A 25,985-nucleotide genomic window follows, 5' to 3' on the forward strand; every position below is an offset into this window, starting at 1 on the left:
TTCTGCCGAATGCTAGAAAATGGGCGATGCAGAGAGAACAGGAAGAAAAATCAGAGTAGGTATCCAATTCCAAGGGGACTTGCTCTGATGGGAAGGTGGGTACAGAATCAACCAGGTACAACAGAAAGCTAAATATTAATCAACATGAAATAGAGATGCTGTTGCTCTAGCTGGTTTGGCTCAATGGATAGAGCATCAGCCTTCGGACGGAAGGGTCCCGGGTTTGATTCTGGTCAAGGGCACATGCCTGGGTTGCGGGCTCAATCCCCAGTAGGGGGCATGCAGGAGGCAGCTGATCAATGATTCTCTCTCATCACTGATGTTTCTATCTCTCCCTTCCTCTCTGAAATCAATAAAAATATATTTAAAGAAAAGAAAAGAAAAGAAAAGAAAAGAAAAGAAAAGAAAAGAAAAGAAATAGAGATACTATCCTGTAGGGGGTGTGCTCATTCTGACTCAGCAAATCTAGGGAGACCGCATACAGGAAGTGGCATTTGAAACATGTTTTGAAGGATGAGTATGCTTCAAATAAGAGTTCTACGCAGGCTCCAAAATTATTATTGGCCCATAGTTCTATATCGTTTTGATTCAGGCTCTGACAAATAAAAAAAAATCATTCCATTTCTTTCCCACAAACATTGACTGAACATCTGTGAAGCGCCAAGTACAGTGCTCAGGCCTAAGGAGCACAGCAATGAAGAGGCTTAATTCCTGATCAGAAGGCTCTTAGCAGTGTGGGCAAGCAGACCAGCGTAGCAACAGGTCATTCTGACACAGTGCAGTTATCAACGATGAAAATGATAAGCAGCATGCAGGATGAGCAGGGGCAGAATATGTGCTCCAACAAGTCACTTGGATTGTCCAAGGGCCTGGCTCCTGGTCAGTGCCAGGGAACACTACCAGCTTCTCCAAGGCCACTGCCTGACATTCGAATGGAACAACTGCCCCTGTGGGGAAGGGAAAAGGGTCGGCCGGGGGCAGAGAGTGTGGTAGCAGGGGCGTTGCCACAGTCGTGGTTTTGCCACAGTCGTGGTTTTGCCACAGTAGAAACATTGAGGCAACACAACCCTGTGGTCAGGTCTTGGGTTACTTCCTCCTCTGTATTCTTGCACAACGTTCCACAGAGCCAGTGTCACCAGGCGGAGGGTAAACACCCTTTGATTTTCATCATTCCTTTCCTTTCCTTTTTTTTTTTTTTTTTTTTTGTAACAATAGGTCTCATGAAGATCATCGGGAACTATACATTTGAAAGGAACAAAGACGTTAACTTGCTTCTTGCCACTGTTTTTTTAATAGCAACCTAAAACAAGAAAGCATATTGGAGCCAGCGATTTGGAATAGGACCAGGAGTTGTAAATGAGACCTGACACTATTACCAGTGTTCCTGGGATAGACACTTCTCTGATTCTCCTTTCCTCACAGGTAAGTGAGAATTTCACACGCCGTCCCCAGCACCTGGGTAAACAGCCCTGCTGGCACCTCGCAAACTGAGAGCAATAGGTGCTTTAAAAAATATATATTTTTTAATTGATTTTTAGAGAGAAAGGATGGGAGGGAGAGAGAGAGAGAGTGGGAGAGAGATGCAACAGGGAAACATCTATTCGCTGCCTCCTGCACGCCCCCAATTGGGAATCATGCCCAAAACTAGGGCATGTGCCCTCGACCTAGAAGAGTACAGGTAACCTTATGGTGCACAAGAGGACACCCAACCAACTGAGCCACACCAGCCAGGGTGGTAGATGGGAATTTTAAATCTACAGAGTTGTTTTTAGAATTAAATTAGATAGGACAAGCTTTACATGTTTTTTAAAATTATAATTGACATACAAATGCCAGGTACTTCCCAACATTCCTTTCTCACCTTTCACAGGGACCAATGCATCTAGTCATTGTTGCCTCTGAGGTCAGACCCAGTTTCTCTCTTTATTGATTCCACAAACACAGACATTTTCTGAGGACTTACTTTGTGTCAAGCCCTGTTTGCTTCTGAGGATTAAAGAGATGAGTAAGACACTGTACTTGTCATCAAGAATTTAACTTCTATTAAGACTTTATTCTAGGGTTCTCACTAGCTAATCAATCTCGATCCTCCTCCTTTTCCCTACCCATCATTTCTCTGTCTCTCTCCATCCATCTCTCTTTCTCTCTCTGCCACAAAAAACAAACAAACAAAAAAACACACACAAAAAAACATTATTCCCACTGCAATTCAAATATGAACCCTGAGCAAACAGGAAGGACATAATCTGAAGCATTTTTGAGAGACAGGAATTCCAGTAACAAAAAGTACTGTGTAAACCCTAAACAGACACATTAGCAACAAAGGAAGTTTGAGATCATCGATGATAAGAAAATCCAATTTAAAGTCAAATAATAAAAGTACTGCAATGAATCTAAGTGGAAATTGCAGATTCTAAAAATCAAAAGGAAACCAGTAGAGATGTCATTCTTCTTTCATCCTCTGGACATGAGATACTCTGGTACTATTACAAGGAAAACTAAAGTGTGCCAGTTTCGATAAATCCATATCTATCCCGGCTTGCCATTTCTCTGATTTGTCTTTTCTTAGTATACGACTCAAAACTAAAATATTATGTTCTCCAAATATTTATATATAAATCCCCATCCCTACCCTGCCATTACCTACAGACAAAATAGCCCCCGGTATCATTCTGATCTTACAATCTGTTTGAAAATTCTTCCAAGACTGTGCCAATGAATTACTCATATCACACATGACAAATACCCAATAAATGGGTAGTCAAGGCACCAGAAACATAGGTATGTTTCCCAAAAATGTAGGTGTTAGTATTGGCACAGGTAACTGATTAGAATCAAATAGATAAAAAGTTGTTGACTGGTTTAGACCCGCCAGAGACATGCCAGTTTGGTATCAAAGAAATGATGACAATTCAAGGCTTTAAAGATCTCTTCACTTTCTGATTTCAAGGGACAGAGGGTAGACTGAGGTGTGTGGGCATCGGCAGAGTAGAGCATCTTGAAGAAGTCAGAAGGAGTTCCCCCTCCATGAGAAGACAGCAGCCAAGGCTGGAAGGAGAAAGATGAGAAATAAAAGAATGGGAGGAACAGAAAGAGGAAGAGAAGGTGGAGAACTATAAATTACAAGAAAGAGGGCCCCAGCCTCCCAGAACATCTGTAGAGTAGAACGTGGCTATCTGGTAAACCTAGGCCAATGTGACTAGACACAGTCTTGAATAACGTGCCTGTAGTCTAATGATGACACTAACACAGCAGGCACATACTGACCAAGTAGCCTGGAATAATAGATGGCTCCAAAGGTAACATGTGCTCGGACTATGTATTATTAGTTATCTATTGTTGTATAAAAAGTTACCCCAAAACTTGGGGTCTTAAAATACCATTGATGATCGAACAGTGTCCGTGGGGCAGAAATCTGGGCTACACTAAACCGGCTGCTCTGCTTTCGTGTGTTTCACAGGCTGTGATCACAGTGTTAGCTGGGGCTGGTGGCTGCATTCCTGTTTATTCTCTTTTGTTGTTGTTGATCCTCACCTGAGGATATATTTTTCTTTTTTTAAATGTATTTTTATTGATTTCAGAGAGGAAGAGAGAGAGAGAGAGAGAGAGAGAGAGAGAGAGAGAGAGAGATTTTGAAACATCAATGATGAGAATCATTGATTGGCTGCCTCCTGCACACCCCCTACTGGGGACCGAACCCGCAACCCAGCCTTGTGCCCTTGACTGGAATTGAACCCGGGACCCTTCAGTCCCCAGGTCGATGCTCTATTCACTGAGCCAAATCAGCCAGGGTAGGATCTATTTTTCCATTGACTTTTAGGGAGAGTGGAAGAGAGAGGGAAAAACAGAGAGAAACATCAATGTGATAGAAACACATCAATTGGTTGCCTCCCGCATGAGCCCCAACCAGGGCCTGAGCCTGGGAGGAGCCTGCAACCAAGGCCCTTAGTCCACAGACCAACGCTCTATCTACTGAGCCAAACGGACTAGGGCTGCATTCCTGGCTATTAAGCTGAGGGCCTCAGGCTTACAGGCATTTGAGACAGCCATCAGGTCCTTGCCATGCAGGCTTCTCCAACATGGCAGCTTGTGTCATCAGAGTGTGCAAACCAAGAATATAACAGAGGGTCTAGCAAGACAGAAGCAGCAGTCTTCTGTAGCCTCATCATGGTAAGTTACAACCCACCACTTTTGTCTTATTCTATTCAGGAGAAGTTAGCTTTAGCCCACCTTCTAGTGCAGCAGTTCTCAACCTATGGGTCGCGACCCCTCTGGCGGTCGAACGACCTTTTCACAGGGGTCACCTAAGACCATCCTGCATATCAGATATTTACATGACGATTCATAACAGTAGCAACATTACAGTTATGAAGTAGCAACGAAAATAATTTTACGGTTGGGTCACAATGTGAGGAACTGTATTTAAAGGGCCAGAAGGTTGAGAACCGCTGTTCTAGGGGGTCGGGGGGTGAAGGGGATTATGCAAGGATTCTTGAGGGCCATCTTTGAAAGCTGCCTACCACAGGCTAGACAGGCTCTCCTAACAAGATCCTGCCTGTGGCATCACCTTAGGAGGAAAAGGAACTCAAGAAAAAAAAAATGAGATGACCCACGGGGGCCTCCAAAGTTGGTTTACAGGAAACGAATAAGGAACCCATCCTGCATATCTGAGCTGAGGACTCACTTCTTTCTCATTCCTTTTCTCTCGTTTCATTCTCCAAGCCATCCTTTGAAATATACATCATCACATGTATCATTGAGAAAGCTACAGCTCCAACAGGTTAAGTCACAGATCTATGGAGGACAGAGTTTGCATCGAAGTCTATGTAGCTCCCAAACCCACACTGTTCCCATGACCCCATGCGCCTCAGTGTTGCTGGAATGTGTATTTTTCTTGGATCGCTTGCAACAGCAGAGATCTGCAGGGACCACCAAGATCCAGTTCTTTGAGCGCTACTAAAATATACATACAGAATGCAAACTAAAATATAGGATGCAAACTGCCACCCGTACAGTTTCCTGTAAAGCCCAGCGTTTGCTGGATTAACCTATTCCCAGTGCTGACATTCCCCCAGATCAAGCTCCTGGTAGTCAACGGCATTCTGAATGTCATAGCATCAGTGCGTTATCACCAATAAATTGTATTGATTGGAACAAAGCACTGGTATGCAGCGATTCATACTGAAAACGGCCAGAAGATGAGCCGCAGGAAGTGTGGCTTGTCTGAGTTTTTCTTATGCTCACGCAGCTGGGGGTGCCCAGTGAGTTCAGAAAAGCGTCTCCCTGGTGACCTGATGTACACACACACACACACACACACACACACACACACACACACACACACCGTGGCTGGCCCAGGAGACAATCTTGAGTCTCCACCAGGCTCCCCAGCGAGACTGTCACTCAGGCTGACAGGAAGTGTGACCTCATCCTGCCGCTCAGCCCCCGGTTTCGCAGGCTGCTTTTGAATGAAAACAAGAACAGTTTGAAGGCAGACTTTCCCAAGAACTACATGCTCTTCTGTTCTAGGAAACAGCCAAAGGAACCAGAGGCGGCTGAGGACGAAATCCTGCAAATGCCTGCACCTGCACCGTGAGGGCATCGCCGAGAAGGAGGGGAAGGTGGGGTTTCCCCGCATCAGGCGACCTCTGCACCTGTTGACAGCCCGGCATTCGTCCGTTGCAGCTGAAGAGCGGTTACATCCTGGGTTTCTCCGCTGACCGTCTTGCTCGGGAGGCTTCGTCTTTCAGTAACTATTTTGTTATCTGTCAATTGGAAAGAAAGACAGGGAGCTCCCTTTGGAAAGGATGTGTGTGGGCAAATTACTTTCCCAAACAGATCTGTCGCTTTGAGGGAACTGGTAGACGGGATCTGTTTCTTGAGAAGTTTGAGAGCTGTTTACTGGCGTCTTCTTCCCAGTTACTAACACTCACTTAACTGTTCACCTGCTGCTGTTGCTGCCATGGGTACTCGCAGGGTACGGCTACAGGACCTTGCTTTCGGCTGCAGGACACGTCAGCTCCGAATTGAACTGAGTTCTTGGGGGAATGTAATACAGGGTCATGGGGGCTGGACATAGTCATATGATAGTGATCAAAAGTCAAAGGACCAGGGGCATGCTATTCCACTACCGTGAGACACAATTATTCTACATTCCAAGCAAGTGAGCTCTCTGAATGTGTGCTTTGATTTCAAAATCATGCAAGGCGTGCCAGGCAGTCCTCCTGACTTATCTGAAGGTCTGGATAAGCCATGGTCAATGTTTTCCAACAGGTTTTGCATATAATTTACTGGAAGAATCCACCTAGAGCTACAGAATTATCCTGGGTCAATGCTGTGTGTCACGGCTACAAAAACAACCCATTGCTAAGTTATCACATTTTTTAAATGTGGATGGAGGTGGTGATTCAGAAAAGCATTCAGACCTGCATTAGAAAGCTGTTAGGACAGTGATACCGACACAGCTTAATAGTTAACAGAAGGTAGATCTATGTGGTGAGTTGGTAAATGGTCATAGTTGACATGATGTGCGCACTTGGGGATGTGTTTAAGTTGTAATTGCGAATGTACATAGTATGTCCTCGGGAACTGAGTATTGAAATCTGCCCAGTGCTGGACTATTTTTAGTGCAATTCTGCTTACGATGCCCAGGAATGTCCAGGCTGATAGCAAGTACGAAAGACCACTGGCCCTCTCTGTGACTACCTGTCAGTGGTCCAAGGTGTCGGATGAGGGGCAGACACCAATCCTACGCATTACTTGAAACTTGATAATGAGATGGATGTGTTTTGGATGATGACAATATAAATGAGTTTATTTAGAAAGCTCTAGAACCAATCTTTTTTGTTGTTGTTCAGATTAAAAAAAATTATTGTTGATACTATTACAGATGTCCTCCCATGTTCTTAATCAAATAACTCATTTTTATTATTTTTATTTTGCTGACAAGTCAACCTTTGCACGTCTAGCTTTCCCCCAAGAAAATGTTGACCTTATTTACAGGAAGACATCATTTAGATGTGCTGAGCAAGACAATGGAGAATGTAGAGCAGGGACAACCCCAGGGGTCCTTCAATCCAGTCCCCTGCCTCCCACCCAATATCTCTGCCTTATTTCAGTATACATATCCGACAAGTGCAATTAGTAGATGCCATCTGTTTGGGCATCACTTTTCTATTTTTAACATATAGTCCGCCTTTTTTTTTTTTAATGTCTTTTGCAGGAAATCTGTGAAGTTTGAACAAGCAGCCTTCCCAAGATGTACCGAACATCTCGACTGATGTCAACACCGGTGGCAAGTCAATGTGGGCGAATTGCGACACGCAATTATCTTCTGAATGATTAGACTTCTTTGAGCCATTTCCTTGCTTTGATTTTGCTGATACTCGTACCATTAACCATCTGTCAGGAGCTTGTGCTTCTGAAATGCCAGTGTTCACGTTGGCAATGATTTTGACTTCATCTCTTTCCTTGAGGGAAATGTGATATTTTTTTCCTTTTAGTAGGAAAAAAAAAGTCATCAGTTTTTTTTAGATACCCGTGCATAAATATGAAAGGAGATTGTTTATCCGCTACTATTAAGATGCAAAACTGTTTGTCTATTTAAAAAAAACACACACACAACACACTGAATGATTTTGATAGCTACTTGCAGAAAACAAGGGCGTAACTTGTTAAAACGGTAGTGGTTTCGAGTTTCTTCCTTCCTCTTGTTTTTTTCTCCCCAAAACCTGCTTCCAACCCTCCCTCACACACCTACTATTTTCTCGCTTTTTAATTTTATTAACGTTATTGGGGTGATGTTGGTTAATAGGATCATGTAGGTTTCAAGTGTAGATTTCTGTGATGCATGATCTGTATATGCCACTGTGTGCCCCCCCCCCAATCAAACCTTCTTCCGTCACCATATCTTAGTCCCCCTCCACGCCCCATCTCCCCACCCTCTTCCCTCTGGCTACCACCACCCTGCTGTCTGTGCCCATGAGTTTCAGTTTTAATATATCCCACTTATGAATGAAATCATATGATTCTTAGCTTTTTCTGACTGACTTATTTCGCTTAACACAATGTTCTCAAGGTCCATCCATGTTGTCACAAATGGCAGTATTTTGTCTTTACTTGTGGGGGAGTCGTATTGCCAGTGTATGTGTATCGCATCTTCCGTTCATAGCTCAGCCAGGCCAGCCAAACGTCTCAATTCCTCTCGCTGCTTCGCTATTAATGGTCAGTAATGGGATCAAGTTTCGCCGAGCCTGTCAAGTAGAAGTACTCACGGCATTTCTGTATAATACAAAATTCTGAGTTTAGAATATTAATGAACTACAACATTCCCCAATGGAAATCCATGGCCATGCTTTTGCTTACCTGGAATGAATGGATGGATGCCTTTGCTTCTTAATTAAGAATACTTCCTACATTAGAAGATCTTTTATGTGAAACCAAACGTAATTGTTTTCCCTCCACGAATGCCTTTTGCTCATTATTGTACAATGCAAGTGCCTTAAAGTGCGCTGTTGAGAGAACTCCAGGGCAGATGATCGATCCCTCAGAAATACTGAGTCGGCTAAAACAGCCAGCGCATGGGGCAATTGGTTTTGGTTTTCTCCAGCTCCACACGAGATGCTGTCTCCCTGCTTTTCATGGGTCAGTTGGATGCTGATGACGTATTATTGCCTCATCCTGCCCCCAGGGGCCTCTAAAGGAGTGTTGAGCAGGAGAAGGCGCAGGAGACAGAAGCCCCCACACTATTCTGGCTTCCCGTGGGGACCTGGTGACAGGTTGTGTTAGAGCCCATTCGCTGGATGGCTGCCCCAGCTGGAGTCTCCACAGGGGCCGGGACGTCAGCTATTGGCACCTTCCCATTCGCGCCGCCACTGTTTGTAGCGTGGGTGCTGGTGAGGGTGATGAACGTCTACTTCTCTCTCCTTGGCTTGTGCAGGTTCCTCCGGGTCCGAGAGAGAATCTGCTGGAGAGCTGTCTCCCACGTGCATTTTCCCAAGGTATTCCATGGGGCTCTTTACAAGAAAAATCAATCAAATTCTCCTCCTGGAGGCACTATTTTGTTGTGTTCCTGGTTTAAAAACAAGAAGGTTTAAGACTTACTTGCCTTGTTTCATTGATTTTATTCTTTAGATTCCACATAGAAGTAAAATCATGGTATTTGTCTTTTTCGGGCCAACTTGTTTCACTTAGCGTAATACTTTCCAGGTCCATCCATGCCGTCGTAAGTGGTAAGACTTCATTCCTTTTTTGTGGCCAAGTAATCTTCCATTGTGTGTGTCCTTCTTCCCTCTTCAGCTTTGCCTGTGATTTCCTGGCTGGTGATGGTTCCTTTGACTGCTGCTCCCTAGATCCCCTGACAGGCTCCTACCTTCCCTGTCGCCGAAGTCCCAGGCTCCTCACCAACGGTTACTACATTTGGACAGAGGACAGTTTCCTCTGCGACAGAGATGGCAACATCACACTGAGCCCATCCCAGACCAGTGTGATGTACAGGGAGAACTCAGTTAGGTAAGTAGGAAATATTACATGGAAAAATCAAAAGTCCCATCCAGCCATCATTCATTCATTCATTCATTCGCCCATTCAGCGTTCACTTATAAGGAGCCCATTCCTGCTCCAGACTGTGGAAGCACAAAGGCTAACGAGGGGCAGGTAGAGCAGACAGGTAAGTAACAGAAGCAGTGATCTGATGCAGGCGCCAGGGTAGAAGTCTGAATGGGGAGATATAAGGGGAACAGGGAGAAGGCTGATTTTACCTGGGGGGACAGGCTAAAACAACCTTCCTAGAGACTGTGATGAGAGTCTTGAGAGATGCAGACGTCCATTAAAATAGAAGCGGAGAAGGAGACTTTCGAAGAGAGTTCTGAGAGACCCCGATGCAAAGTGGGGAATGCAAGTAGTTTGGTGGAAATACAGCTCAGGGTCAGAGGGCTGGTCTGCAAGAGAGAAGACAGGGCGCAGAAGCAGGTGCTGCGTGGAGGGGGTCGCGTTCCAGGCTAAGCAGATAAACAGGAACCATGGACAGACTGTCCGATTTCTCCATAGCAGGGTAACACTGGTTACAAGGTAGAGGACGGATTGCTGGGACTGTGCATGTGTGAGTAGCCAAAGTCTTTCAGAAAGACAGACAATCACGTCACCCCTCCCCCTTGACACACTTCAGCTCGAACATCCAATTCCAACTCCTTCACATAACATCCCAGGTTCTTCATGACCAGCCTTCTTGCCTTCCTAGCCTCCTTTCCTAGCAGGATCCAGTATGGGACCTTCTTGTGCTTCACTGAACAGGCCAGACCATCCTGATCAGCTCAGAGCTGTCCTCCCTCACAAACGTCCCCGGACCCCCGATGAGCTGTGGCCCCCCTCTGCTCCGACATCTGCTGCCCTCGGCCAGCGGCCCTGGTTCATCGGTCAGAGCACCCTCCCCTCCGCAGCGCAGTCACAGAGCAGAGATGATGGAGCCGGGCTGCCTGGGTCTGCCTCTCAGCTATGACCTCAGACAAGTTACTCAACCTCTTTGTGCTTCGTTTTCTTGATTTGAAAAATGGGGTAACCACGGTGCCTACCTCGCGGGGCCATTCTGAGGATGGCGTGAGTTACTACACGTAAGCCACTAGGAAAGACGCCTGGCGCAGAATGAGCTCCGTGAAAGCCTTAGCTGCAGCGTCACTGTTCTTGTCTTCTCCCATACTGGCTTGTATACTGCTGGTACCGGAGGTTTTGTCTTCTATTTTATTTTTTAATCCTCACCCGAGGATACTTTTCCATTGATTTTTAAGGAGAGTGGGAGAGAGAGGGAGAGACAGAGAGAGAAACATTGATGTGAGAGAAACACATTGATTGGTTGCCTCCTGCACGAGACCCAACCAGGGCCTGGTGCCGGGCGGGAACCAGCAACTGAGGTACATGCCCTTGACCGGAATCGAACCTGGGACCCTTTAGTCCGCAAGCCAACGCTCTGTCCACTGAGCCAAACCTGCTAGGGCCCCAGGTTCTGTCTTTTATCTTGGCATCCTTCACTTTGATCCCAGCACCTGGCACACCCGGAAACGTAAGGAACTTCTGTGGAACGAATCAAGGGAACAAGTACAATGAGCGAGCTCCGTGGACCTGAATGGGAGAGAGGGGCTCTGTTCCTCAACGCGCTCCCACTAGATCCTCTGTCTTGAACCTGGGGGTGACCACTCTTCATTACCCACCGTGCTGCTTTCCTTTCTCTCCAGGATATTTAGGAAGAAAAAGAGGGTCCGCAGCTCTTTCCCTTCCCTCCTCCGCCTCGGGGCCTCTAGATCCTGGCTGCGGGGAAGCATCTTCGCTGATGCCGACTCGTCCCTGGGCGAGGCCAGCTGGCTGGAGGGAGCCGGCAGCCTGGACGCGCAGCCTTGCAGCGACAGTGGTGAGTCCGCCCCTCCTTTCCCCAGTGGGACAGCTCCGAGTGGGCACCGCAACGCCTGGTCCTGGACCAAGGTCAGGTCCGGGGACCACAGTCATTTGGGCAGAGAGGATGGGCCACATTTAAAAAATTCACCTACAGCTCTCTCCACGCTACTCATGTGATCCAAATATATATGTGTCCATGTCCTGCAAGATAGCCCAGAATTTACATGCCTAAATTATCAAGCTGATAAAACCTGGAAAATACATGCGCATCTCCAAGGTGTCCTTTCTGCACGGCCTGTGGGTGGAGGAAGAATGCTGGAGTTGGAGTTCAGGTCCTCGTTTGGGCACATGTGATAGTTACTTAACTTGGCCAAATCTCAGTTTCCTCATTTTTAAACAAGATATGTATCCATAGTGTGATAATAATATACTTATATATTATCATATATATCAGTATATGATATTAATATATGACATAGTCCTATTGAAATATATGCTGTATGTATATATTTGATATATTATACATTATATATTATTCACATCATGTAATATATTATACATATAATATGTACACATATGCATATAAAACATAGTAATGGAAACTCAAAGCATATTTTAATATTAAAAGGAACAATAAATATCAGGCATCATTCAATGCTGGATGCTCAGGAATTTGTAGTTAAAATTACTTTTATTAGTGGGAAGGAAACAATGGGTATTTATCGGGACAATTAGAGGATAACATTAAATGTCTAGGGGTAGGCAGGCTCCGGGATATGGCAAAGCTCAGGAATCTGGTGCTTGGAGGACTGGAGTTTGGGAATCGCTGTTCTGAAGGCAGTGCTCCCCAGATTTGGGAATTCACATCTAGTTTTCCCATGGCTGCCTCTTCAAAATGTGTCCAAACAATTTTAAAGCAATTGGACCACAGCAGCGCTGCACATGCTTGAGTTTACCTTGTTAAAAAATCCTCAAGGTTTCCAAATATCTTCTAAATATAGCGAATCAAACCGCCCCCTCCGAAATCGGTGATTCGTCAGCCGGGGTGCACACGGGGCTTGGAGATCTCTCAGCTCAGCTGTCAACTGTGATCAGCGCTCCCCGGGCCCCGTGACTCTGATCAGCAATTTCTTTTTCTCTGGAAATGTAGCCTAGTTAGAAAGACTCAAGAATTCAAAATTAAGTTGTTTTGCTGTTTTCTCTGGGCAACGGATGCAATCAAAACTCACTTCCCCTCATTTTCTCTTGCTTCATTTTTCAGGCTAAAAGAATTTTTTTTTTTTTGTCGTTGCCTGTTTTGTTGATCCTCAGTTCACCCCTTTCACAGCTGTGTCGAGACCCCTCCCTTCATTAGTTGCAATTCATTCTTCAGGCAGCTCCCTGGACCCCAGGACTGTGATGGGGGATGCATTCCTGGAGGAGGCCCCTGAGTTACACTGAAATGGGTTGAGGACTCAGGCAGGGAGGACTGGGCGGGACTTCCCGCTCTGTGTCTGCCAGTCCAGAGACAGAAAGGCAAGTTGGCCTGAGGCAGGCAGAGCTGGAGGTCTGCGGTTTTCTTGGGAGCTCATCCTTGGCTCTCCGTGAATATCCTCGCTGGGAGCTTCTGTGTGTGGCTTTGTGCTTCCTTCTGTAGCCGGCAGCAATGCCCACTGTACCGGCGGAGGGTATGGACATGCGCTGGGAAGAAACAGGTCCAGCCTTCTAAACAGAAGTAAATGACGCCAGACCAGCCGGCAAACAGGATGGAATGAATATCTTCAAATCTAACACGAGAGAGCTAATCGCCTAAACGTCTCTGCGTTATGACCCTTTCATTTACTATGAAGGGCGGAGGAAAAATTAAATATCAGTTGGGGGCAAAACATGTGTTTTAAGAGATGAAAAATCCTTGACCATTTTTTAATGCTAAGATTTTTTTTTTGTGGCTTCCCTCCTTAATGTCATCTTTTCTTTAAAAAATCCCGTGTAGGATTTCCAGAGTTCCACGTAGGATACAGTTTTCTATTTCATCCAACTCTCAGTGGCAGTGGTACGAGCTCAGAGGGCAGCCTTGGGCACTAGCGCAGGACACTTTTCACAGCTGGGGCAGCCTCACCCACATCTTTCCCGATCTTCATTAGGTGCCACTCATGACTGTATAATCAGCCATGAGAGTTCCCAGTTCCTTCTGATGTCCGCCTTAACTTGACCACTTAGCCTCTTCTCTTCATTAAACAGCTTTGTGGAGGTCTGATGGTATTATGGAGGACTGTACATGTGTAATGTATCTAATTCAGTGAGTCCAGACATATGCAAACACCCATGGCACCGTCCCCATCATCCAGGTGACTTCCAACACATCTAGGAGTTTCCTTGAGTCCCCCTTGTGGTTTGTTTTGGTTTCTTTGATTTTTGTAGTAAGAGCATTCAGCATAAGAGCTACCCTGCTGACAAGTTCTGCGGAGCATAAAATACCGTGTTGTTGACTATAGGCACCCCGCCCTATACCAGCAGATCCCCGGGGTCTTCTTTGGGGATGACCCTTGCATGCAGCCTCAGTCTTTCCCTCCGCTGTTATCTTCTCAGTCACTGGCCCTGCAGACACCCCGGGACAGCAATCAAAGCCGAGAATCCTTTCTGATGGTTCATGATTTCTTTCAGAGCCCCCTGGCTGTGTATCACATATTACAACCACGTTATTTGCCAAAAAAATGCACAGAGGCCTGCCTAGGGTGCCACCCTCACTCAGACAAGCCATCGCTTCGGTGCCTGTGGCATACATTCCAGACTCCTCAGCCGGAGTCCAACCCTGTGACCCGCCTCCAGTCTGGGTTCCCAGCTTCATGCTCCCCGGGCTCCCCTGGGTCACATGGGCCCTGTTCTCACCCCACTGGCCCTGGCACCCGTCACCCGACTGTCATGCCCCGGCCTTCGCAGGTCTCTGTGCTGAAGACCCTCCTCTCAGCGTTCAAGGAGAATGGCAGCTGGAAGTGCCCTCTCCTCTAGGAGTCCATGTCCCGTTCTACTCCAGTGGCGTCACTCCTATCACGGTCACTAGCTGCAGTGCACTGAGAGTCGCTGAACACGCACACACGCGGGCACACACATGTGCATACACACTTACGGAGCCTCTGCCCTTCCAGGCGGTGATTTTGACTGTGCGCTGACTGATGACTGGGCGTCGGAGCGGCTGGAGGCAGAGTCCGTGGCAGCCTCCTCCCCGGGCCACCTCACACCTGAGACTCCCGGAGGAGACTCCCTCCGCAGGGCCCTGCAGCCCCAGGGGACAGCTGCTGAGCATCTCCAACGGGGCATTTTGGATCATTCAAGTGAGTTTTTTTTTAAATCTTTGCCACACCCAAATAATCCTTCCTCACAGGGCCTGAGATCAGCGTAGAGGTAGGTGACTACCACACACGGAGGAGGGGCATCACCCTGCCTGAGGGGGGAGGACCTGGGGGGCTGCGGGCCCCAGGGGACGCATTCACAGAGAGGGTGACTGCCTCCAGGTGCCACCTTAGGGCAGTGGTTCTCAACCTTCTGGCCCTTTAAATACCGTTCCTCATGTTGTGACCCAACCATAACATTATTTTCGTTGCTACTTCATAACTGTAATGCTGCTACTGTGATGAATCGTCATGTAAATATCTGATATGCAGGATGGTCTTAGGCGACCCCTGTGAAAGGGTCGTTCGACCGCCAAAGGGGTCATGACCCACAGGTTGAGAACCGCTGCTTTAGAGGCATCGGAGGGACTGGATCGGCAGTAGTTTGGTTTGTTTGTTTGGTTGTTGTTTTTTAAAATATGTTTTTATTGATTTCAGAGAGGAAGGGGGAGGGAGAGAGAGAAACATCAGTGATGAGAGAGAATCATGGATCGGCTGCCTCCTGCCCACCCCACACTGGGGATCGAGCCCGCAACCCCGGCATGTGCCCTGATGGGGAATTGAACCATGACCTCCTGGTTCATAGGTCCACGCTCAACTATTGGGCCACGCCGGCTGGCCAGGCTTGTTTTTTAAAAACCCTGAAGACATTTGGCAAAATGTTAAACTTTATTAAATCTGGGTAGTGCATACACAGGTGTCTGTTATTCTATCTTCATACTTTGCTTTGTATTTGACACATTCCATATGAGGAAAATAGAAAAGGGGGGGGGGAGTGTCCTTTCACGCTATGTCCCTGGCAAGGAAAAGTCCAACGATGGAAAGCTACCGGGGTTTCCCGCTGGGAGCCAGTCTGGGATAAACTCAGCAAGCACATCCCTTAGTCTGTAGTTTGCTAACATCGTATTATTCACGTCTCCATGCGGTGCCACGAGAGCCTCGGGCATCGGCTTCCCAAGGTTCAAGGCCCAGCTCCCCACCTGTCAGCTGGGCCTCAGAGACAGCCCACCTGGCCTCTAAAACGCGACCTTTTCCTCTGTCAACGGAGATCCTCAGCGTCCCGCCTGATAGTGACGAACAGCATGCGGGGGAAGCACTGAGCATCGTGTGTCCTGTGTGCTAATGACCCCGAACGTGGGGCTTTGAAGCACTTGGCAAATAGGCTGGGGCCTGTCCACACTCTCCTGTACCTCTTCCCATGGTGATCCTCAAACAGCTCTGGTTCCTTTTAGGTGATTAAAACGCTACTCGGAGTTCTGGTTGGTTCAACCCATGCTGATCACGGCTGGAGAATCTGCTGTCTTTCCCCCTGTGGCTCAACAGCAAATATGCTGTTGATAGCAAAGGGTTTTGCAAGGCCAAGCGGCTCACGATATACACTCCTTTTTTGCCCTTTAGAGACGCCCCGTGGGCAAGTTGCAAATTCTCTTTCCCTTCCCGGTCTCAGGCAAAACATTGTGTTCTGGGTGGATGGGGCTTTTCAGTCTTGGCTCCGGCCCCTCATTGCTGTGTGACCGTGGACACATTTCATCATTCCTCTCGTCTTGGTCTCCTCGTTTTTAGAACTTAGGGTAATGGTTCCTACCTCCTAGATCTGTTGTGTTGATTGAACGAACCGGTGTTCGAGTGCTCTGGGAGTTACACGGCACTCCCCACATGTCGGCAGCATCAGAGCTCGGGTTTGGACGTCCGCATACAGTCTACAAACCCTTCCCCCAACATCGACGTGAAAGGCGGGCCCCAAATTCTTTATGGAGCATAATCATTTATTTTTAATGATGGGGGGGAAAAAAGAATGATTGGCAGCATTTTTCTAGCGTTTGATGATTTTATCTTGTTACTTCTGACAAGTTGTTTGGGATGACACATCTGAAAACTTTCTTCCTGGTTGGTGTGTAGGAGAGAAGTTTTACTATGACTCCGCTGTTCCGAGATTGTTTAACCAGCAATGCCTTCTAATTCATTTATGTCTATTTTTCCTGTTAGAAACCAGTTCGTTGGGAGAGATCTCCTTTCAGACAGTTCTGCTTGCTGCATGCTTGGCCATGTCTGCATGTGCAAGGTAATTCCGATTCTAGCTTCATGGGGTGGTGATTCATAATGAATGAAGCTGTAATTGATGGATGATTCACTTGCTTTATTCCACAAAGCATTTCCAGGTAGCTCTGTGGTCGGGTTGTTATCTTTGTCTCTCCCTGATAAATGCTCCCTCCTCCCATCATCTCCCAAAGCATACAAAAGCCAGGGTATCTTGCTAGAAATTGGAGGTTGCTATGTATCATCCTTCGTTTAAGTCCTCTGTGACTCTTGGTTACAAATTCAGACCAAGTACCTCTGCCTGGAGTTCAAGGGCACTTAAAGTTCCCACTAGGGGACTGGGAATCCTGCTGGGACTCCACCGTTCCCATTGTATTTTTATGTCCTAACATAAAGGCTCTGTTCCAGGGATGCCCACGCAGCATCTCAGAGCACATAATGCCCTCGCCCGATTAAAGGCAGGTTTCTGTTCTACCCGCTGTCAAGCATGTCCTTCCTGTCCGTCTCTCGCCCGAGTCTCCAGGCCAGTGATCACATCCCTTCTGTGCTGAGCCCACTCGTGCCCCAGTGCCTTTGCACTTGCTGTTTGCTCTGTTGCCTAGTACAGTCTTTCCCCGAAAGCCTCATAATGTATGTCTTTCCGGAATCTGTTCCAACGTCACATCATCAGGGAGCCCTCCCCTGACCACTCTCCATCACACAGACCTCACTTTACTTTTCTTTAGCGCACTTATTAAATGTTCATGTGTATAAGTGCTAATGACTTATTTCTCCCTATAAGAAGGGGAACTCCGCGAGAGCTGAGACATGGCATGTCTCTCTCACTACTGCATCCCCAGCTCCAGGGGCTCGTCAGTATTTGCTGAGTCAGTGAAAGAGGGGGGAATGGCACAGTCCTGGGGTCCTCGAAAGTGCTGCTTGCTCTCCCCTCTTGAGGGTCAAGTGCCTCATGTCACGTAGGGGAGTTGTGTTTTTCTTTCTTTCTTTTTTTTTTTTTGGTTTTTAAATATATTTTACTGATTTTTTACATCCCTTGAGTGTGAGCTGCATTTAGATACTTGCTTCAGGTGGTTGAGTTTTTTATATTTTCCTTTCTCCTTTGTACATATTTGTAATTTCTTTCAATAACTCATAGTTTGAACACAAAAACCATGAAGACATTATTCTTTAAAAAGAAACCCACCCCGTGCCACAGTCGTTCAGCAGATTGGCAAAACCCCAGATGTTTCGCAGACTTTTGGGGCAGGGTTGGGAAGCAGGGGGCACTTCGACTTTCTCCTTTGTTTTTCTTCTAGAAGTTTCAGGCTTCTGTGGTTTCCATTTCAGTCTCTGACTCATTTTGAGTCAAGGAGTGATGTACATGTGCAGGCTCCTTCTTTGCACGTGGATATACAATTGTTTCAATACCACCGGTTGCTTTTGCAACTCTGCTAAAAATCACTCAACTCTCTCTGTCTGCATCTGGTTCTGAGCTGTCTCTCCTCTTCCATTGATCCATATTTCTATCCTTTGTCAATACAACACTATCTCTATTACTGTAGTTTTTTAAAAATGTTTTTATTGATTTTAGAAAGAGTGGAAGAAGGAGAGCGAGAGGGAGAGGGAGAGGGAGAGAGAGAGAGAGAGAGAGAGACTCTTTGGTTGGCTGCCTCCTGCACGCCCCCTAATGGGGATCAAGCCTTCAACCTGGGCGTGTACCCTAAACGGGATTCGAACTGGAGACCTTTTGGTGCATGAGACGACACCCAACCAACTGGGCCACACTGGCCGGGACCCTGTAGTTTCATAGTAAATGTTGACCCCGTACATCTATAGTCGGTCTGAAAGGACTTCTCACGTGTCGGCAACGCACGGTTACTCTGCTGACCCAGCTGTCTTGTCGGTGCAGGTGGCTGCTGGGAGGACTGGTAGCCGGTGTCTTCACGTGCTCCTTGACCATCACGATTGCCTGTAAGTCACCGTTTCCCGAGTGGCCGCTCTGATTCCTGGGCTCCCTTCCAATGTCGGTCATTCTGATGTATTTTCTCTCTCTCACCAAGATGTTGTCAAGTCCCTGCTGCTCAGCCTTGCCAGCTACTTCAACGCCGGCCCCTGCGCTCGGTGAGTGTTGCCTCGTTACCCTCGTCTGCGCAAAGGTGACCGTGAGCCGCGGTCCCAGATCCCTCTGGCCTGCGTGATGACGGCGAGGGCCGTCCGGGAAAGGCCCTGGCCGCCCGTCCCGACGAAGGCTTCCGCTTGCCACTAACATCTGACAGTCTTATCCTGTCTTTAAAGCCTTGCATCAAATAGGTAGTTAATGTTTAAGGCAGCGGGACTTAGGACATGATGTGAACTTTAATTTTTAAATAGTTCTAAAGGGCTTTAGTAGAGCCATAGCCCTGCACTTTAAACATACATCCTGTGAGGAAGCCTTTTTTCTTAGTTTTCCCCAATAACTGGCACCCTGCCCAGGAAATGATCCCGGTGACCAATGCTGATGTCCCTGCCACCCCTCAGGCAGGGGACCATCGCCCTGGCTGCTGGCTGCAGGCTCAGCATATTCAGAGGGTGGCTGGGACAAGGGGGGGGGGGGGGGCTCGCAGAATGGCAGACAGCCTGCGAAGCCCCATTCCTTGAAGATGGATGTGTTAATTACCTTCCCTTCAGCATGCAGCCTGAGTGGAGCCAAATCCCGGGGCTGCAGCCTGAGGCCTGCATTCAAATGCGCCCGCTGGCCTTTGCTCTCCACGCTTCCTGGCCCTGTTCACAGGATCGCGGTTAATTCTGTGATCACAGCGAGGCTGAGAGAGATTTATTTTGTTGAGAGCTCCAGCCGATATCGATTTCCTGGCACTTTAAGCGATGCTTCCCCTGCGTCTCCTGGCGTTCCAGGTTTCTGGGTGCAGGCGCTCATACGGCTAAGTTTTGTCTAATCTGATAGTTAGGAAACTGGGTCCTGAGGTTATATGAGAAGTCCTTGCTCTTCAGCCTGGTAAATGAATGGCATTTGTTTAAAGCTCTTTTAGGTACCCTCCACCCTCCCCTGGCTGTGGTCACTCTCCACCTCATGGGGCATTAGCCACCGGTCTGCTTGTGAGCTGGGAGGTCGGTATGTTAGTCAGGACTGGCCTGGCCGACAGACAATGCCTGAACTGAAGAATCCACCCGGGGAGTCATTGCGTAACCCAGCTTTCAGAAGGGAAGGCATTCCTGCTTGTCAGCTGGTGCCACCTGCAAACACCCCTTCTCTGTGGGTTTTAAGATGAACGTGTACAGTTAACTGACCCCTCTCGAGAGTCGGGGGGGTGGGGGCTGGTTTAAAGAGCAGATGCATGCAACCTGATGCTGGGCCTCCCAACTCCAGATGTCTGCGGGGAGGTCTCCACCTCCAGCAGCCTCTCCAGGTCACTCTGCACATTGACTGCGAACTTCGCTGAAAGATGTTTGTAAGACCCCAGCGTGGCATCACGGAGCCTCCTAAGTCTCTCTTCAGGACTTACGTGCTCTGTGCGGTGCTGGGCGCCCAGCTCTGCTCAGCAGACATTTATGGTCTCATTAAGGGTCACACACTGGCACTAGGTGCCAGGGTTGCATGCAGGGCCCTGAGAATGCAGAGTCCAATGCAGGGGTGGGAACCTTTTCCTGCCCAGGGCCACGTGGATATTTAGAACATCATTCGGGGGCCATACAAAATTATCAACTTAAAAACTAGCCTGGCTGTGTTTGGTCAAACCTTTCATTAACTCACCCCCCAATGCCTTGGCAGGGCCAGACCACATGATTTCACAGGCTTCACGGGGCTCTCGGGCCAGACGTTCCCCACCCCTGGTAGAAGGACGTGGAAAGGGCACTGTGGAGTCGGAATACGGGAAGTGCAAGCACAGAGTTAGCACAGTGGCTATGGGAACCCCAGGAGGGAGGTCCCTCCAGACCAGGAAAAGGGGGGGGGGTGGAGTAAGGGCAGGAAGGCTTCCGGAAGAGCCTGTGTCTGACCTGCAGGCATCAGGTCACTTCCTGCTCTGAGGGCACCTCCCGCTGTTCTGAGCTAATTTGTTCTCTCCTAAAAGTAATTAGATCAGAACAAGAACCATGATTCCTTCTGAAACACCCTCACCTCCAGCCTCATTTCTGCAGTAAGAGCACTTCTTTGGTTACTTGTGTGCACATTTTAACTTGCTCTCTCGCTCTCACTCTCTCTCCATTTCTACCAATTCCCTGCCCACCAGGCGTCATCCACACACGCTCTTGCCTTTAAGACCTATGAAAACAAGGACTTCTGACTTCACTTCTGTATCCATCTCAACGCCTTGGAAATGGTACATACGCCATAAATATTCATCACACTGAATGTCTTTGCTGCATCATTTCTTAAAGTACTTTATAGCCAAGGGCTCTGTGCCTATACAGTATAGATTCTGCAACCCCCTCCCTCACACAGAAACATCTCCTGAAACTAATGAGCCAAAGACGTGGTTATTACCATCAGGAGTCAAGAGGGACTCATTAGTCTGTTCCAAGAATCAAGGACGAGGATCTGAGGGGGTGGAGGGCAGGCTGGGAACCCAGTTCCGCAGACACTGATGGAGGAGCCCTCCCACCTGCCCTGCGCTCTACATATGTCAGATTAGTGCCGATTCTTGAGCACTTTATGCTTCTCAAGTCAAGCCCTTGTCTTACCGTAATGCAATTCTTACTCAACTGGCTTCTTTGTTAAATTTAAAGTCTGAGTTTGGGCCCCGGCCCAGTAGCTCACTTGGTTGGATCATCGTCCCAATATTGAACCCGCCAAAGTTATGGGGTTCAATCTCTGGTCAGGGCACATACAAGAGTCGACCAATGAATGCATACATAAGTGGAACAACAAATCGATGCCCCACCCCCCTCTCTCTGAAAAGAAATAAAATAAAAAAATAAAGTCTGTGAGTTTGGGGACAGTCTATATTGTCCACCATTGGCCAGAGTGTCCCTTTCAAATGAAGGTTATCACAGGTACCCCACCTGCCCGTCTGCCAGTGACGTGTTAGCATCAGCAGCCTGCATTTTGCCAACTTATGGCTTCAGGGTAGCAAAATGGGTAACCTCTGTTCTCTCTACACTGACATGCAGGGAGGCAGTTGGCGAATGAATGAACAAACTTTAGGGAGTAGAAGTATGGGAAAACCCCAGTTGGTACCCTACGGGCATTTCAGTTGTAGACAGGGTCGGGTGAGAAAACAATATGAAATGGTCATTAACTAACTAACGATCTGGGAGGAGGGGCCAAAACCTCTGGAGCCTGTCAGAGGGAAGAAAGAGAACTGCTAAGGAAAAAAAAAAAAAGTTGCTGGACGCTGCAGCTCTGCTTTCCTGGTTGTCATTCAAGCTAGTGTGCACGTGTGTGCGCAGTGACTAGACACCGCGCTTCCTGTGTGTGGGGATGAATTATGCATTTCCTGTCTCCTTTCTCTGGTCTAGGTTTGCCAAAATTTGACAGCCATTCAGGAGTGCCTGTGATGAATGTCTTCAATCTGAATATCCGGAAATTGTCCCATTTCCAGTCTGCTTGGAATCAACTGCTTTACTGGAAGGGAGTGAGCGACTGGATACTTGAGAAAAGCCATTTTCATTGGGTTATGTTTTTTTTTTTTAAATCACCAGTTTTACCCTTGTAAAACTGTACTATGTTTGTGAAAACAATATTAATTCATCTTTCTGTTGCAAATACTGGCAGTGGAAAAGGGAAGCACTGGGAAATGTGATAGAGGACATGCCACCCGGGCAAACATTGTCCTGTTATTCCCTGAGGTGGTGGTGCTCACACGTTAATTATCAACAGGGGATTCTATGGGGAGCTTGTAACAATGCCGATTCCTGGGCCTGCCCACACGGGCCCACCCTCTGCTCAGCTGCTTTAGCTGAATAATGAAAGCAAGTTTATAGAACCAAACACCAGCATGAACGTAATTAAATGCAGCTTATACCGTGTAGAAAACATCAGTATTTTTGCTAAAGGAGTGGCTCAGTATTGGGTGGTGACCGTAGATGACAGGTGATGGAAAGGGGCAGGACAGACCCATTTTTTTGGAAGGTACATTCTTCTTTTAATTTTTGTTTTAAATTGAATTTATTGGGGTGACATTGGTTGATGAAATTATATAGGTTTTAGGTGTGCAATTCTATAACACATCATCTGTGTATAGTACTGTGTGTTCACCACCCCAAGGTCAAGTTGGAGGGTATATTCTTATTTTGAACCATTTTCTTTACCAAGTTTTCACCCTTCTTGGTACCTTTCACTAAAATTGCTCTTACAATAAAAACACAGAAAAATTGCTCTAGGGCAAAATAAAGGCAAAACCCCAGAGTGCTTTGAAAGATGAAACGACGGTGCTGTTACAAAACCAATGAGGGGGCCGCCAAGGTGCTCCCTCTCCACCCCTCCTGCCTGGGCCATGTTCCCAAATGTGTTCACATGGGTTCTATATGGTATTCTCTGTCTAGAAACTTCTGTGGAGAAATTTGTCTTTGCTTAAAATGGCAATGTCAAAATATCACTGTTATGTCATTTGTATTTTGGGTTGAAAATATATATTAATAATAAATGGAGTCACCAGCAAAATTGAGCAGCATGAGCAATCATGGAGGAAAGAGGTTCATTGACCACTGTATGAGTTTCTTATATCTGCTGTAACAAATGACCACAAACCAGTGGCTTACACAGCACGGGTCATGGGTTCATGGTTTCACATTTCTGGACGTCAGAAGCTACGATCAAGGCCTTGGCAACATGCTTTTCCTTCCAGAGCCTCCTGTCTTTGGTCAGGCCCTTCCCTGGAGGCAATGCCCTCCCCTGCCTGTCCCTCTTGGAGACCCCTCATTCTTCTCGAGTCTCCTCGGCTCTCACTGCCGCTTGAGTCCCCCAGGGTCATTCAGAGACTCCCTTTCCTCTCTGCTCCTGTGCCCTTGGTCACAAGTCCTTTAGGACATTTCAAAGAGACTTTGTTTAAAAATTCTTTTTTAAAAAAATTATTTTTATTGATTTCACAGAGGAGGGGAGAAGGAAAGAGAGATAGAAACATCAATGATGAGAGAGAATCATTGACCGGCTGCCTCCTGCACGCCCCACACTGGGGATCAAGCCTGCAACCCGGGCATGTGCCCTGACAGGGAATCGAACCATGACTTCCTGGTTCATAGGTCAATGCTCAACCACTGAGCCACATCGGCCGAGTGCGACAGTAATTCTTACTTGTTTTTCCAGATGGCAACCTCCTTGACTTCCCGCTTCCACCACCCCTGCCCCCCCCTCCCCACACACACACAACTTTTCACAGGGCTACATACCAAGCACTGTCTGGTCCAGTTTAGGGCCTTTGCTGTCAGAGGCTTCTATAGTGGTAACCAGTTCCTGGGTAGAGCTGCCATTTTGGTGAAGCCCCTACTATGTGCCAGATGCTTTATCTGCCCTATCCATAATCCACACCACAGCCCCGCCAACGATTACTTCCTGTCTTAGCTGCCCCTACAGGCGAATCCAGATAATAATGCCAGATGTGGGGCAGGCAGCCCTCCTGCACCCTGTAACCATGCTGTTGGCCGTACACAGGCTCCAAGCCCGCCTGCTCACCTGCCTCAGGCAGGGAGTGACTGTCCCTTCTCTCACCGCCAGGAGTGAGGCTCAGTCGCCTGACCCACCTGCATGCGGGGGGGCTGGGAAAGGCGGGAAGCGGGTGGGTCATTTTAAAGATGAAGAAGGCACATCTCAGAGAGAATGTGTCACTTGCACATCCCCTTGTCGTTAAGGCTCCTGTGCCGTTTCCTGCATCCTCACCCCAGCCCGCAACGCTTCCCCAGGTAAAATCTATTGTGGTGACTTCACCAACAACTCAGATCCAGAATAGTCCGCCTCTGGGACAGGGGATGCCAGTCGCCTCGTGCCCCTCCCCCCCCCTCCATGAAAAGGAATCCTGCTATTGCTCACACAGTACAGCAGAGCAGACACCTGCCAACTTGGCACGCTTGGCATCCAGGCCACAGCTCCCTACCAGGCCTTGATGAAGGTCTGATCGTGTATTTTTTAAAACTCTAGCCCGCTGTGATGGCTGTTCCCCCTCCATCTGCCCCATGCGGGGCGACATCGGCTCCAGCTGCAAGCTACACCTGCTAGAGTGCCAGCCGGTGCCGTGGGGGTGCGGGCCGGTTAGCAGGCGGATGCCCAAGTCTGGCCACCGCCTGCAAAGATCTTCGGTTCCTTCTGTAGCCATAACAGAAATAAAAACAAAGGAGAGGAAACGCAGGGAGGGGTGGGTGGGAACAAAGACTCATTTCCAATGAAAAAAAGTCACTTTGTAGTTCTGGCCGTGAGTGATCCGCTGGGGGCAGAGCCGAAACTCCGTGCCGGAGGCTCCATCCTTTTCTCCTTTTTTTTTTTCTAAAAGGAAAAATTTAGGATCACATTCCAGAGCCTTCTACCTTCCTCATCTCCCCTGATTTTTTCCCAGGCGGCCACATCCTTTGCATGCGAGCACCACAGCGGACTGGGCTGTGTCTCTCAGCCTCAACTTCCTCATCCACAAAATGGGATGAAAGTGCCCCCGAGTCATGCGTCCTTATGAGTATTAAACGGGTCCCCGCAGCAAAGACTGCGAGCTCAGCACAGTGCTAGCCTCGGGTAGGCTCTTCCGGGGGGGAAGCTGCCATGTTACTGCTGTTGGCAGCAGCAGTGGTGGGGGGCGGGGGGGAAGCTGCCATGTTACCGCTGTTGGCAGCAGCAGTGGTGGGGGTGGTGGGGGGGGAAGCTGCCATGTTACCGCTGTTGGCAGCAGCAGTGGTGGGGGGCGGGGGGGGAAGCTGCCATGTTACCGCTGTTGGCAGCAGCAGTGGTGGTGGTGGGGGGAAGCTGCCATGTTACCGCTGTTGGCAGCAGCAGCGGTGGTGGTGGTGGGGGGGGGGGGGGAAGCTGCCATGTTACCGCTGTTGGCAGCAGCAGCAGTGGTGGGGGGGGGGGGAAGCTACCATGTTACCGCTGTTGGCAGCAGCAGTGGGGGGGGGGGGGGGGGGAAGCTGCCATGTTACCGCTGTTGGCAGCAGCAGTGGTGGTGGTGGTGGGGGGGGGGAAGCTGCCATGTTACCGCTGTTGGCAGCAGCAGTGGTGGTGGTGGGGGGGCGGGGAGCTGCCATGTTACCGCTGTTGGCAGCAGCAGAGGTGGTGGTGGTGGGGAGGGGGGGGAAGCTGCCATG

General features: G+C 48.1%; 1 protein-coding gene across 3 annotated transcripts; it reads left to right on the top strand.

Annotated features, from left to right (window-relative positions):
- The first annotated feature begins 1,245 nt into the window (after positions 1–1,245).
- On the top strand, positions 1,246–23,398 carry TMEM71 (transmembrane protein 71). 3 transcript variants are annotated; one of them, XM_036337661.1, is made up of 12 exons: positions 1,246–1,422; positions 5,530–5,749; positions 7,223–7,304; positions 8,939–8,999; positions 9,298–9,510; positions 11,226–11,398; positions 14,508–14,693; positions 16,737–16,812; positions 18,676–18,737; positions 18,827–18,887; positions 20,993–21,082; positions 22,221–23,398. In XM_036337661.1, exons 3-12 carry the CDS (start codon positions 7,259–7,261, stop codon positions 22,234–22,236), a joined length of 984 nt encoding a protein of 327 aa, XP_036193554.1. In that variant the 5' UTR covers positions 1,246–1,422; positions 5,530–5,749; positions 7,223–7,258; the 3' UTR covers positions 22,237–23,398. The 3 variants fall into 3 exon arrangements, with proteins under 3 accessions (XP_036193554.1, XP_036193553.1, XP_036193555.1); XM_036337660.1 differs by lacking the exon at positions 1,246–1,422 and having other exon boundaries at positions 5,431–5,749; XM_036337662.1 differs by lacking the exons at positions 1,246–1,422; positions 20,993–21,082 and having other exon boundaries at positions 5,433–5,749.
- The last annotated feature ends 2,587 nt before the right edge of the window (positions 23,399–25,985 follow it).

This window comes from Myotis myotis, unplaced genomic scaffold, assembly GCF_014108235.1.
Source record: "Myotis myotis isolate mMyoMyo1 unplaced genomic scaffold, mMyoMyo1.p scaffold_m19_p_16, whole genome shotgun sequence".
Classification (NCBI taxonomy): Eukaryota; Metazoa; Chordata; class Mammalia; order Chiroptera; family Vespertilionidae; genus Myotis; species Myotis myotis.